This window comes from Medicago sativa, chromosome 3 (assembly GCF_051527215.1).
Source record: "Medicago sativa cultivar Bolivia chromosome 3, Bolivia_mono, whole genome shotgun sequence".
Taxonomy (NCBI): domain Eukaryota; kingdom Viridiplantae; phylum Streptophyta; class Magnoliopsida; order Fabales; family Fabaceae; genus Medicago; species Medicago sativa.
The window spans coordinates 92,339,921-92,354,462 of NC_140751.1; the positions used below are offsets into that span (position 1 = coordinate 92,339,921).

The 14,542-nt window shown below is 31.4% G+C and overlaps 1 protein-coding gene and 1 long non-coding RNA gene across 3 annotated transcripts; one reads left to right on the forward strand and one right to left on the reverse strand.

Annotated features, from left to right (window-relative positions):
- Positions 1-721: 721 nt before the first annotated feature.
- Positions 722-13,834, reverse strand: LOC146941985 (putative serine carboxypeptidase-like 52). Its single transcript, XM_085755939.1, has 8 exons — positions 13,684-13,834; positions 13,453-13,539; positions 12,033-12,188; positions 2,515-2,586; positions 1,757-1,875; positions 1,504-1,617; positions 1,368-1,413; positions 722-1,268 (listed from the first exon to the last, which is right to left on the reverse strand). Exons 1-8 carry the CDS (start codon positions 13,711-13,713, stop codon positions 1,185-1,187), a joined length of 708 nt encoding a protein of 235 aa, XP_085612065.1. The 5' UTR covers positions 13,714-13,834; the 3' UTR covers positions 722-1,184.
- On the forward strand, positions 3,184-9,061 carry LOC146941986 (uncharacterized). 2 transcript variants are annotated; one of them, XR_015032533.1, is made up of 17 exons: positions 3,184-3,389; positions 3,518-3,572; positions 3,778-3,833; positions 3,939-3,969; positions 4,051-4,138; positions 4,221-4,359; positions 4,494-4,578; positions 4,720-4,842; positions 5,287-5,367; positions 5,586-5,657; positions 6,053-6,245; positions 6,523-6,590; positions 6,689-6,756; positions 6,968-7,665; positions 7,979-8,061; positions 8,153-8,234; positions 8,776-9,061. It is a non-coding gene; the product is annotated as an uncharacterized LOC146941986 (long non-coding RNA). The 2 variants fall into 2 exon arrangements; XR_015032532.1 differs by lacking the exons at positions 3,184-3,389; positions 3,518-3,572; positions 3,778-3,833; ... (5 more) ...; positions 5,287-5,367; positions 5,586-5,657 and having other exon boundaries at positions 6,052-6,245.
- Positions 13,835-14,542: the final 708 nt, after the last annotated feature.

The following is a 14,542-nucleotide window of genomic DNA, read 5'->3' on the forward strand; positions in this document are numbered from 1 at the left end:
AAGTCATGATACAAATCCAATCAATATTATATTGGTTATTAGGGTTTACTCTAACAATCTCCCACTAACACCAAAGCCAATTAAATATTAACTCAATATATACGGTCAAGTGTTAACATCAAACACACACGATACTATACTAGCAGAAAAGAAACTCTTTTCTATGTTGGTAATATATGCTTCCTCCAATTTCCTATTTCGATCTTCTAACAAAAAGAAATTGAAGTGTCAATGTATACATTTGAATCGTATGTGAGATCTAGTTAATTTTCATTACTTACAGGATTAAACCATTTTCACCTTAGACAGGATCATCGAGATCTGCAACGCAAAATACATAACTTTTCGCTCAACTACAAGTCAAAATGATCCAAATCGATCATATATTTGACCTCTACAATAGAATTAACAAAGAGTGTTCAAGTCTTTCAAGGAAGGTAGTTGTGGATTCTTTGGCGCCAAATATATATTCAAATTCAAATAAGAAACTTGCAAAGGAAGTTCATTGAAAGTTAGATGACACAGCATTTATACAACTTAAAAGTTAGTTTATTATTGTCTATATATTTTAAAATCAAGCTCCATGCAAATGACTTCATTTCCGTTCGACAAAACTACAGCTATTAGCAACCACAGATTTACGTATAGTACATTGAGGGCAAGTGCCCTCACTCTATAAAGTTTTCAATAATCTGACTTTTGTTCTATTAAAAATTAAGTATTGACACACATAAAAAACATTGAAAAATTTATTTATGAAAAATCACATATACAATGGTATGGGATATAATTTGTTCAATGATTATATATATATATATATATATATATATATATATATATATATATATATATATATACACATTCCTTTTTCTCACCCTGGTTCCCTTTATATATATACTCTTGGAGTGAGTACAAGACATACAAAGTTACAAACACGCCGCAATTTCACACGACTTGTAGGTAAACTCTCCAAGTATGCCATAAAGAGAATTAAGACAGCTATCTTACCACCAAAAGTTCTACACTTCTACTAGTGTCATAGGCTAGGAATAGGATGTTATATCGTGAGAAGAAAGTGGACATTAACTCATCGAGTGCCAAATGAACTTGCTCCTATATTATTACTAATTATGATAAAATCAATTTTCATCATGTTGAACTCAGCTTGGTGCATTAATTAATTCCTAGAGTGGGTAATTAGATATCCACCTACTGAACATGGCTAAGCATTCTTCACGTTTGTACTCGGGAGCCGTATGTCCTCCTCCCTGTAATTTTATATACATTACGTGAAAATTAATTATATATATAGATATACATAAACAGGCTATTTTTGTGATTGAATTGTATGATGCTAAAGTTGTTACCTTCACAGTTGCAAATGTCATCCGATTTGAGTAAGTCCTTGTGTATCTATCAAGAATATTAAATAAAAAAATTGAGATAATTAATGTAACATTTTATAGAAATATAGTATTGTACTGCATAAATTAATTTATATACCCTGCTACTTGAGAATTAGAATACCACTGCCTCCAATCGTCAACAATGGAATAGTTTAAAGATCTTATCCACGCTTGAGTTGCCAAAAATGGAACTTTCATGTCATGATCCCCACTGTTAACAAAAATTGTCTTTAATCATGAAAATCGCACAACTAATTATTTGGCCAGATTATATTAAAAACAAAAAATCAGATACACATATGACATATATAATAATATGCACATATATATAATTAAAAGTGTTGATTGACCTGTATATTAATGAACGATAACCTTTTCTGCTAAGATTTACATGATACTCAAAGCTGTTAACTATTTCGTGCTTGAAAGGTATGTCAAAGTTACAACGCTTCCATTTTCCTATACTTCCCTGAATTGCAAATACAGTAGTAATTAATATAACTAACCACTCCAGCACAAGGATTAGGGTGCACTTCTCGTGTACTAAATATACCTTTTTTTAAGGAAATATACCTTTTATTATTTGTATAAATAATAAATACAGTAGAAACTCTTTAATTTAATACTCAGTAAATTAATAAACTCTCTAAAATAATAAATTTGTCCGGTCCCGATTTGGGCCAATGTAAAAAATTGAAAAACTTGATAAAATAATAAGATAATAATTTTTCGGGAGATCCCTTTATAATTTTCGGTCCCAAGAAAATCATAAATTAATAATTCATAGAAACTGAAAAAAAAAATATTAAGAATACATTGAACACATTTGTTCCTCTTGTTTACATTTGTTGTACTTCAAAAGTTATTATTGATTTCGAATGCATATGAACACAGTAGTTACTAATTTACGTTGAGTTACAAGGTTCGCTGCAATGTAATTCTAAGAAGCATAAACTAATTTGCCTTTTTGTTTGGTATGTACAATATAATTACTTAAAAACTCTTTAAATTAATAATTATTAATTTATCGATAAATTAATAACTCTCTAAATTAATAAATTTCTCCGGTCCTGACATTATTAATTTATAGAGTTTCCACTGTAATTACCTTTCGAATGTGCAGTGCATGGTGAACATTAGCGTCGTTGGCCCAATAGGCACCGAGGAAATATGCATGAGTCTGCCATGAAAAAAAAAAACAATAAAATCGATTAATTTTTTTTTTTGAGGGGAACGATTAAATATTATTGGAACACGTTGAAGATTTTGCATGAGAGAATAAATTATAGTCGTTGGTCCAATTTTGATCATTTAATTTTACTATAATGATTAACTACTCCCATCCTTCATTCTACTACTTGATAGTTTTTCTTACAGTTCGACCACTTGATAGTGGAATGATACACTCCAATGTCCTTTATAGTAGTACTTACTTCATTTACCATTTGTTACGCACAAAGTTCTCTATATTTAATTTTTGTTGGTAATATCGACATTTTCCTTTAAAATATTACACAAGCGCGGCATATTATTAAGTTACACACAAGCGCGGCATATTATTAAGTTACACACAAAGTTCTCTATATTTTTTTTTTGTTGGTAATATCGGATAGTTTTAAAATATTACACAAGCGGCATATTGTTAAGTCTACTAAACTAGATAGGAAAATGCTTGTCCGTACGTTTGACAATTTTGCCCTTGGAGGGGTATTTTGGTAAATTGGTAAATGGCCATCTCCCTCATATATATATATATGTTGTGGTACAATTTCTTTTTCTCTTCCTTCTTCTTCAGTCCGGTTCTCTTCTCCTCACACGGTAAACAAAAAAACGGGTTCTCTTCTTCCTCACACCGCCACCTTGCCGTCTCCTCCGTCGACCTCGCCGTTGAACACACCAATCTCCACCGTTTTCTTCTTTCTCAGTGTGCGACGTCTTCTTCGTTTTGCTTCTTCTTCCGTTTGTCTCTATCATCAATCAAAGGTTGGAGTTTTAACTTTGATCTGCTTGCATGTCCCATTTTTTGGTGCGATTTTGTTCTTCTAATTGATTGAGGCATTTTTTCTTTTTAATCGATTTAGATTTTTTGGTATGTCTTTGGTTGATTGCAGTTCTGAGATGATGACCTTGAATTTGAAAATACCATTTGGCATGGATCAGATATGGGTAAGTTTCAATTTGGGATGTTACTGGTTTTTTTTTGTTCCTATCTTTCCAAGTTTTTATTTTTCACTTCATTTTAGGAAATTATGATTGTATTTGCATAGATTTTTATGAGTTTGTAGTTATATTTGATCAGTCTGTGTGATTGCTTCTCTTCCTTTTGATTTTCTCTATTGCTGATTTGTTTGTGCTTTGTTTGATTTCTCAGCATCAGATGACACACAAAAGTCCTACAGATCATTAGGATCATCTCAGGGGTGGACGGTATAAATACTTGACTATTTTTTTTCTTTGATTTTGGAACTAATTAGTATATTATATGATTTACTATTTTAGGCATTGTTTTAGTTTTGTATTTGATTTTTGTAGGTGGATTTAACACAGCTCATGTTGCTGCTAGGTAAATCTTTGAACATATTTTCAATTTTTTTGTGTAATTAATTTTTTTATGGTTGAGTTGATTCCAAATTTTGAATATCAGAGCCTATGATCGAGCTGCGATTAAATTCAGGGGAGTTGGTGCTTACATAAATTTCAATTTGAATGATTATGATGATGATCTTAAACAGGTTAGAGAATTTTCAAGTATACTTGATGAATGTGAAACTAGATGGATTATATCATGTAATTTTTCGATATTTTGTTACTTAGACGAAGAATTTATCGAAAGATGAGTCTTTGCAAACACTTCGTCTACAAATCAATGTTTTCTCAAGAGGGAGTTCGAAGTACAGAGGAGTAACACTGCACAAATGTGGCAGTTGGGAAGCTCGAATGGGTCAATTCCTTGGTAAAAAGTCCTATTTTTAATTTAACTGAAGTTATTTAGGAGTAACTTACCAACAAAATTGTTCACGGTTTAGTTTATATTGGCTTTGTATAATTTTGATTGATATTGAAACATCATGTATCTGGCTAATGTAGTGTAACTTTTTAAATTGTGGCCGCGCCATGGTCCGTGATATAACAGAGAATTGCTGCATTACATGATGCAATCTACAGGATGATGGTTTGTTTTTGCCTCCTTTCTATTCATTTTCTTTCCTAGAGGATGATGGTTACCCTGTTCCAGCTCTGATACATTAACTTTTTCCTGATACAATAACTTTGTTCAATTTATTTAAATGGTTTGGTGGCTCTCTCTTTGCAGGCCAAAACATCAGGAAGTTGTTTAAGGATGGCTTCATTATCAGGAAGCCAACTAAGATTCACTCCCTATCCTGTGCTAGGAACATGAAGGAGGCCAAGAGGAAGGGACGTCATTCTAGATATGGTATTTAACTATTTTAAACCTTGATAGTTTTAATGAATTGAAGGATATAGATTATGGAAAATCTCTGTTAGTTTGTAAGGTGGTGCTTGTCTGCTTGTGAAGTTATCGTCATTTAGACATTATAGAATAGAATTCATTCTATTTTGTTTGCAAGATTAGTTAATTAGTTGTGCTGAGTATTCTAGGATATGAAAGTTATATACATTCTGAAACCTATTCACCAACAGTAGAATTTTATGGCATTTATTTGAACCAAAATTTTAGAGCAACTTATTATCAACCCTATTTGAAGTGTATGGAGTGCAAGTTCAAAAACAAATAAACCTATCTGATACTTTATTTGGATGAGAGCAAGTTAGAATCATATGATTTCTTAATTTTGTTTTTGAACTGCATGGAGTGTGCAACTTTTGAATATGAAATGTTGTTATTTCTTATTTACAGATGTGTCGTGGTCGAGGACAGCGTTATAGGTCTAGCAGCCGCTAAAGTAGCTGGGATGAAGTGTATAGTAACAAAGAGCGGGTATATTTCTATTTACTGAATGGAAAGCAACTTTATGTTTTTTTATAGGCAGACAATAGTAAGTTATGTTAGTTTCCCGGATCAAATCCGAGATCTCTGACTTTAAACTCCTTCAATGTCCCTTAGCTCACCAACCGAGCTGCCTTCGTAGTGTGGGACTTCTAAACATGTAGTGACTTTTCATTTGACTTCTTCTTAATCTCAAATGCATTATGCAGGTATACGGCAAATGGAGATTTCTTAAATGCAGACGTTGTATTTGACTTCATTGGTGATCCTCCTGAGGAGAGGTTTGATTTGGCATTTTGTGGTAGCCTTCTTTAGAAGCAATATGTCAGCTAGCAAACTGTGAAGTGATGAGGATTTTGCATGATTATTCAAGTCTCCTTCACTATTTCTATCAGTGCTAAATTCCTCATTTCTTTTCACTCTTACCCTATTAAGCCAATGATGAAAAGATCAATGTTTATATTGGTTGTGTATAGAAGCTTATTTCTTGATTGTTATAGAAATTTTGTTTGTGCGCTTTTAAAAAATGTTATCAGTCCTGTAATTTGCTCCACGAATGAGTTAGCTTCTCTGATATGAAATGTTGATGCTAATTAATGTTGTTGGATTATTTTGGGTTTGATTATTTTGTGATTTTCTGATTCTGATTCTGGGTTTGATTATTTTGTTTTTTTAGATGGACAATGAATTTGAGGATGGACAAGCAACTTCTGATATGATGGCAAGCAGTCAACAAAGGTTAATTTAACAGTTGCTTATTCTGGGTTTGATTATTCTTTGAATGTGATTTCAGTCCTTTATCTGGAAGGTGTTTACTATGAGAGAGAGAAATGGAAGGACAATAGAAAGTGGTTCAATTGATTCACATGGTGAGTTCTATTTCAAATTCATTGTAGTTTATCTAAATTAGAGGCATATAATTTTCTCACAATCTATACAGTTAGAATAATCTTTTTTATTGTAATAGGTGACAAGCATAGACAATGTTAATCTCCATTTATATGTTAAATAGTTGAATTTTATATAATTTCTAATCTGTCTCAAATTAATTTTCCATTTTATTATAATTCTTCCTGGATCTTCATTTATGGCAACAATCAGATCTTTAAAAGTTGTTTCTAAATGTTGACTTTTGTATTTTATCAGGTGTGACATCAAACACAGATGCCGCACAGCTTGCAGAAACATTTGTTGTTGCAAAATGCCCTACAAAGGTATATAATCGTTCGTTTTCGAACTTGTCATTTGTCCAATGATCGGAAATGGAATATCTTATTATCATAATCTTTGTAATTCTTTATTGCACTTGCAGTTCATATTGGCATGGCAGCAAAGTGCAAAATCAGGCTCTACTATTGGCATTGATTCTTCCCTTAAGAGGTAAGTTCTGAAACAACTCAGTCTTCTTAAATATCTCAATGGCTTGATTAATTTTGCAGAAGCCTACTTACTGATGGATCATTGTTTCATAATTTGGACCAGTAACTTTCATAAGCTATCATATATTAATTTCCAAATTGGTTAATTTGGTTATAAATCACTTTGCTAACTCATAGTTCATCTATTTTCCTCTTTTCGTTCCTGCTTTCAGCTATGAGAGGGAGCGAAGATTACGAGTTACTATTGTTTATGGAATGGCTAGGTTGTGCAGCTAACTACGAGGATTATTCAGGGGATAAGAATTATCAGAGGACCCCATTTTTGTCTGTAGAAGCAATCTCAATAGCGACTATTAATAAAGAGAAAAAAAAGTAAGTTAATTAGTTCACTCATATTCGAGTATAAACCAGTTGGTTGGATGTATCAAGAGAGAGCATTGTGCAATATGGGAAGAGAAAAAGGTTTTGATTTGGATTTTGCAACTCAACTTGATCTTTCCCTTTCATTTTCGTATAAATATAGAGCATTGGAAAAATTTGAGGAGAAGCAAATAAAGGAATGAATTATGTAGTTAGATAAGTTTCTAGGATTTAAGCTTTCACCTGATTGGTTAGAGTTGAAGGCTTGGTTGTATATTGCATTAGATGATTATGATAGTGCTATAAGAGATATTAGAGCTTTGTTAACCATGGAGGCTAACTACATAACTTTACATGGGAGGATTAAAGGTAAGTGCTTGGTTCAAATTCTTAATAGTAGAATTCAGAAGAAGAATCAAGTTGACTGTTGGATGCAGTTATAACAACAATGGTATTCAGTTGATGATGTTGGTTCTTTGGCTATTATACATCAGATGCATGAGCCTGGAAAGAGCCTGCTAGAGTTTCGTCTGTCGCTACTACTCTTGAGGTAAGCATCTTCGGAACTAACTCAAAAGTATCACTTTTTCCTAATTTTTCAAATTTGACCTATATATGTAGCATTGATACTTCAGATTGAATGCGTGTTTAGTGTCTGACGTCGACATGATTCTCACACGTGGTTTATTCATATACTTATTTTCTTAAACTATTACAACTGTCTATGTGTGAGTATAATGTCTAGCGTCTGTCTCAATTATTCTTATATTTTGACTAGATGCAAACTCACGCGCTGCACGTGTTAGTAAATACAATTGGTTAAAATTTGATTTATTTACTAAACATGCTCTTATGTTGAACAGATTAAACTGTCAGAAGGCTGCAAAGAGATACTTGCCTGATTCTACCGGCAAATACTGCAAGTCTATCACAAAATCAAAGAAGGGTTAGACACATCTACATTACTAAATCTATATTTCATCAAATACTTCTTTCATATTTAATATTATTGATCATGGTCTTTTTTATATTTTCAGGTAAATTAAATTCAGTTCTGACTAAGATGAACATGTTTGGAAAAAAAAGCTGATGGTTTTGCACATGGCGTTCGAGAGCATGGTATGTAATCTTGGAAGACTTATTTTCAATTTTTCACCTTTGCTTAGTTTCAAGGCATGAAACAAGCACTTTGTGATAGTGCACAAATTTCTGTAGTACTGTTCTAGACCTTATTCATGTAAATAATATCAAATATGAGTTTTTATATATTGCCTTCATATGGTATCAAGAACATCCCATTCTTAGTTTAACAAAATCTAACTGGAGTTTCTTATGAACTTTGATATATTTCAAGACATGGAAATGCATAACAGAAACTGTGGCGCGAATCCTTATAATGGATGCATAAATCTAATTGCAAAGTAATACAGCTCTTTGCCTAAGGCCTTATAAGTAGAATTATGCAGCAGCACTGCATACAGCAGACAAAATATTTCACACACATGATACTCTTATAATCAGAATTGAAAATCCTTATATAGCATGAGCATATAGATCAGTAGTTGTGATATGTAGCATCTGAAATGCATATTATTATTTTGGTCCATAGTTCGATCATGTATCATTTTATCCGCGTTAATTTTTTCATCTTGTTTTGTAGATGATGGTAGGCCTAATATCTGCAACAGTTGGTTGTGTTTGAAAAAACCACGCATGTGTATTGGTGGATGATCTTTGAGCAACGTCAAAACAATCAGAATATACACCTGTGTTTTTAATGTTGGTATCAGAGTTTCTGATATAGTTTTTGCATAAATGTTTGTTTACTGTTTCAGCAATAATGCCAACAGGATTGGCACAATCATTGTATTGTAAGTTGTAACTGAAATATATTGAACTAATGTTATGTTCAAAGGTATTTAGAAAAGGCTTTTGCCATTGATGTCCTCTATTGTTTAACTAACCTTATTTCACAATACTCACCAATGACTCCTTTCCATTGACTATACTTTGTTTTGAATGTCATATTTTTGTGGGATCAATGTGAGTACAGATTATTGCAATTCTCTTTTTATTTTTTTGTGATGTGAATTCCACATGTTTGATTCTTGTCTGGATAATTTATATTTTATTTGTCTTTAAGATTAATTGATAAATGGGTTTTTCTGTTAAAAAATTAATAATCGATAAATGGTTTTAAAAAATATTCAATGATCCTCTTCCCACATCCAATTTGTGACAGGGTGGAGTTTTAGTATTTGCCAACCAGGAAGTTTAAACTGTTGCTAAACTAAGAATGAGCACCAGCTCTTGACTGCATAAGTTTTCTTGGTGCAAGATAGATTGTGCACTACATTTTATATTGTTACTTCTCACCCTTGTGTTCCTTTGAGTCCATTTTCCTTCTACTTTTTTGCCTACATTCTAAAAATTTGGAAGCAATACAAACAATATCAATGATTTTAACCGTTAAAATCTTATCGTTTTGTTGATTCTAATATTTTTGAATTCATAGCAAACATTTATTTTAAAGTTTGAATTGAATTTAGAGATTTTGTTACAATAATTATTATCCATTCTTTTACAATTCAAAAGGTTATCAGCTATAGTTCATAGACAAGACTTTTACTGATGTAGTTTTTGGTTAGCAGTTTGTTCTTCTACAATTCTCACCAATGACTTTTGTTTTAAATGGCATGTCACTATAGGTTCAAGTGAGTACACATTATAGCAATTCTGTTTTTGTTATTAGCATTGATGTGAATTTCACATGTATAACCTTTGTATGAATAATTTTATTTTACTTTTCTTAAGAATAATTGATGCATGGATTTCAAATACATTCACAATTATCTCCTCACTGCCCCGATCGAATTTTATAGACAAAATTACACATTTAGTCCCTTAACTTTATTTTAGGTAACACTTTCGTCCTTTATTTTTTTTTTATCACGATTTAGTCCTTTATGTTATAAAATTACAATATCTTATCATTTTTTATGAGATTTTTTTCAAAGAAATTTTATTTTCTAGGCTTGGATGATGAGGATTTGCAATTGTCTATGAGTTTGATGAATTTTTTTTGGAGTTTTTGATTTTTTTTCCATAAAAAAGGATTATGAAATTTTGAACGGATTATGTATGGATGTTTAAAAGTTGAGGTTTTTGGTAATTAAAAAAAGTTTTTATTTGTACCAAAAAATAAATAAATTCAAAACTCCATGGGTACCCTGGATACCTGAATACCCACGAGTACCCGTATAATGGGTACCCATGAGGTTAGATTGACTCTGCATAGTGCAGGGGTGGTGGATCAAATCAAGTACACAGTTCACAATTATTCTACTAAATTAACTTTACGGTTATTGAGTTGTTGAAAACCACTACTTTTCCAATGCATGTTTAGCCTTCTCAATTGTTTTCTTCGCTGCAACTTGCTTTCTATCTCTCTCTACAATAAAGTCCTTGACGTTTTCATTTGTTACTCGTGATAAGCCGTTTTTAACATTTCATTTTCTAACCCGTGATGCAGGAGTACTCTAAATATTGTGTTATGGTTTATAATTATCTGTCATTTCGCAATCTATCCGTCCGATATAATATTTTGTCAAAAAAGTAGCTAACCCCCGTGCGAAGCACGGGTTTGTAACTAGTTTGTTATAAAAGTGTATATTTGTTCCAACCTCAAGCCCACAACACTGTATTTTCGAGGAGTGTATAAACTATCATTGACCTAAATTCTCAAGTAATGTGGGATTTTTTAAATGTACTGTAGTAGTAGCCACCGGTCGAGACTAAGCTGCTAAAAGGTCTATCAGCCCTCAAGCATGGCATGAGTTTGACCCCTACCTAGTGATCCAATGTTCCAACCTCAAGTCCGCATCTATTACGTTTCTGAGATATTACCCGCTTTGGATCTTGTGTGAGCCCTTACATTTTTTGTCCTTTGTAAAAAGGATCTCGTTGGATTGGAGAGAGTGGATATTGTATATAAACTATTGTATATAAGCAATGTGAGACTTTTTTGTTGTACCGAAACAATATCTTTAATACATAAAATTTGAGAAATTAATTATAGGCTTGAGTCAACTTCAATATTTAAGAATGACAATTTTGTGATTTTAACACTCACTTTTTCGAGTGAATAAGATCTCACATTTTTCTCCCATTTGCAATGAAGGGACGTATCCATGATTTTCCCCTACCTTTGAATCTTAAAATGTTGTGATTGTACTATTTTGACAATTAGTTAGTTAACTTGCACTGCAAGTTAACGTCAAGTTAACTAGGACCTTAACCACTTGTAACTGCTGGCTAACCATGGTTAATTGATAGAAGTAACCACAATTAGTTGTTAGTTAGGAGGATATAGGTGTTATGTTTACTCTTGCTACACTACTTGTAATTTCAGTTTTGTGTGAAATAATATAATGAGAATAGAGTTTTCTTCTCCTTCAAGTTTTCTTCCTCCATCAATGGAGTTTAAGCTCTACTTTTCACATATTTTTTGTTTCCAAATTCCAATCATTGTGATTGTTTAAAATTTAAAAGCGGAGGACGACACAAATTACGATCACGATATTTGAGGAAATTAATGGTGTGGAAAAAAAATGAGGGAAAATTATGGAGGACCCCTTAGCAAAAAGTGCAAAAAGAGGAAGAGATCAAAACTATTAATTCTCAATATTCCATAGACTAAAATGGGATTTAAGCCATAATACTGAAATGGATTTATAGGATGTGCATTAGTCACGTCAATAAAGACCCATTTGTTGTCTCATTACTGTAACTATATCGTAAAATTGACTATATGATATGAAAAAGAAAAAAAAAAAGAGTTCAGATTGAATGTCACAATAATAAAATAATTTCCTACGACCATTAAACTCTAATAATAAATTAGTTTCGAGAAGTTACCCGACAGTATAAAGGTGGCAATGTAAGAGAAGAAGTAAAGATGGGGTTGGCCTTGTGAATAAGAAGTCTCCTCCTACCATTGGCTTCCATTGGATTAGGCAAACCAAACTCGCATTTCGGTTCCAAAATATGAACTTCAGAAACTCCTGAAATAGTCTGCGGACACAACAATAGGCAATAGCCCACTTAGGAAAAATTCAATATAAACAAACTAAAGTTTATAAAAAAAATAAAAATTTGGTAATAACAAATGTTTATAGAGAAGTTAAACAAGACAATTTTGAAGAAAAAAATGCACAAGAAGAAAAAAATGCACAAGTTTATTTATTTCAACGTATATGAGAAACCATTGTGTCTAAAAAATCATTTTTTGAAAGATTCTTTATTTATTTTCTTACGAGAAAGATTCTTTTTTTTTAATAAGTGCTTTTCAATAGGTTTATATCCAACAGTTTTGATGAGTTACCTCAATCAATTTCATCAATAAATTTTCTTAGTGTTGTTTAAAAAATCTCAACCAATTTCAGCAAACAGCATTACTGATTATTTACAATAGTTTGTATAGACTTAAATATAGTTTTGCTCTCTTATTTTGCTCAAACAGCAACTTTGATTTCCTATTTTAAATTGCACAATTTTGGTTTCATTTCGCAAAGTTTGACCAATCTATGATTTCACTCGTAATCTCTTATATGATTTCAACCGATCTTATATATTTTGAGTTTGTATATTTGAAAACGACTCAATTTAAGACCTCATTTTTTAAGACTCTAAGCAATTAGACTCTTCATTTTCATGTTAGGTTATATGATTTATTGTCACACTATCAAATAGGATGATCAAAATCAAGGGTTGATCAATTTCTTTGAAATTATGGACCAAAATTGTGCAATTAGACATATGGGACCTTTTGTGCCAAAAAAAAATATGAGACCAAAATCGCGGTTTGACCAAAATAAGATATCAAAATTGCATTTAAACCAACTTTATAATAACATTTTAACTATGAATCCATTTGCTATAGGATTTAATTTGCATACACAGAGTGTAAAACTTCTTTACACATGCATTCAATCAAATCATTTTCTATATATCACCTTTTTAAGTTGATTCATAAATAAAATATATATACAAATATGTATTTGATATGATTTGATTGGATGCATGTGTACTAAAAATTACAACGTCTACCGTTTTTACATAAAAATAATCTCTCAGCTATTGCTGAAAAGCTATATTTTTATTCTTTCAAAAAAGAAAAGCTATATTTTTATGGACACAACTGAAAAAAAAAATCTTAAACTACGATCAAACTCATCTTTAGTATATTTACTCATTTTCTTTAGCATTTTTACCGTCCGAAAATCGAATGACAAAAGCAATCAAACAATAGAGACACAATGTTATTCATAAGGCTTACCTCTTGATAGGACTGGATGTCTTCTAGACAAAATACATTTTGGGGATCTATATTTTTATACTCACCTCTACAGTTCTTTTGCAATGACTGTTATTATCGATAAAATATTAATGTTAGTATTCACCATTCAGAATTCAACAAATAAAATAAAAATTAACAATTGTGATTTTTGAATTCATAAAATAATTATGATAATCTTTCAAAAAAAGAGAATAATTATGATAAAATTACCTCGTAGAGTTCATTAGAAATAAGTCCCATGCCATGATTAAATGCTATTCTGTAATTATCATCGTGAGCTGGCCAAGTTACGGGATTTCCTAATATGTATCCCTGAATAAAAAGGATTTTAATCAATTTACTTAATCAACAAAATATTTCTTTTATCTATTCCCTCTTAAATTTATCTACTCTCTCTAAGGTGTAAACAAAAATGTTAGTTAAAAGTGGTTAAAAATTTAGCCACATACATTAATTTTTCAACACCTGTGTTATTAAAGGGCAACAATAAGTAAGTAATAGTACATTGTTTCTAAGTTTTGTCTTTTTAGATCAACTAGCTTGGAAACCCGTGCCAAGCACGGGCTAGAATTACAACTATTTATTTTTATATATAAAATCTAATTAAATAGAAAAATCATTATTTTATACACAATATATAAATAGAACGCATTGTTATCGTATTTTCGATTGCTTATATATACAAATATCAACGTGTATATAGTTATTTGGATTTTCGTATCGTTAAACAGGAATGATTTAACGGATGTAATGTCGAAATATTAGTATTTAATGCCGGAATATTTTACATGGATGTCTAAAATTTATTACAGAGACATGAGTCTTTTTTTTTTTTTATGTTCTGCATATAACTGGGGGTGTTGGAGTCTCGAGGCCTACCACTGCATATACAATTAATTGTCCCTACCCAACGAATCGTCTCTACCAGATGCCCTTATATATAGTTTCTTTCAAATTCCATGATTTCTATAGCGGATACCCTTATATATACAAAGTTAATATCGTGCATACACTTGATTCATCTTAACATCCAACACGAATTTGTAATTATTCAATCGTGTAACAAATA

Bases quoted from the DNA above. Each gene is read 5' to 3' on its own strand.
- LOC146941985 (XM_085755939.1), bottom strand. From the start codon at position 13,713: ATGGGACTTATTTCTAATGAACTCTACGAG. The intron at 1,876-2,514 runs GTAATTACAGTG...TTTGCAATTCAG, and splicing joins ATGCACTGCACATTCGAAAG to GGAAGTATAGGAAAATGGAA. The intron at 1,618-1,756 runs GTCAATCAACAC...TTTTGTTAACAG, and splicing joins TATCGTTCATTAATATACAG to TGGGGATCATGACATGAAAG.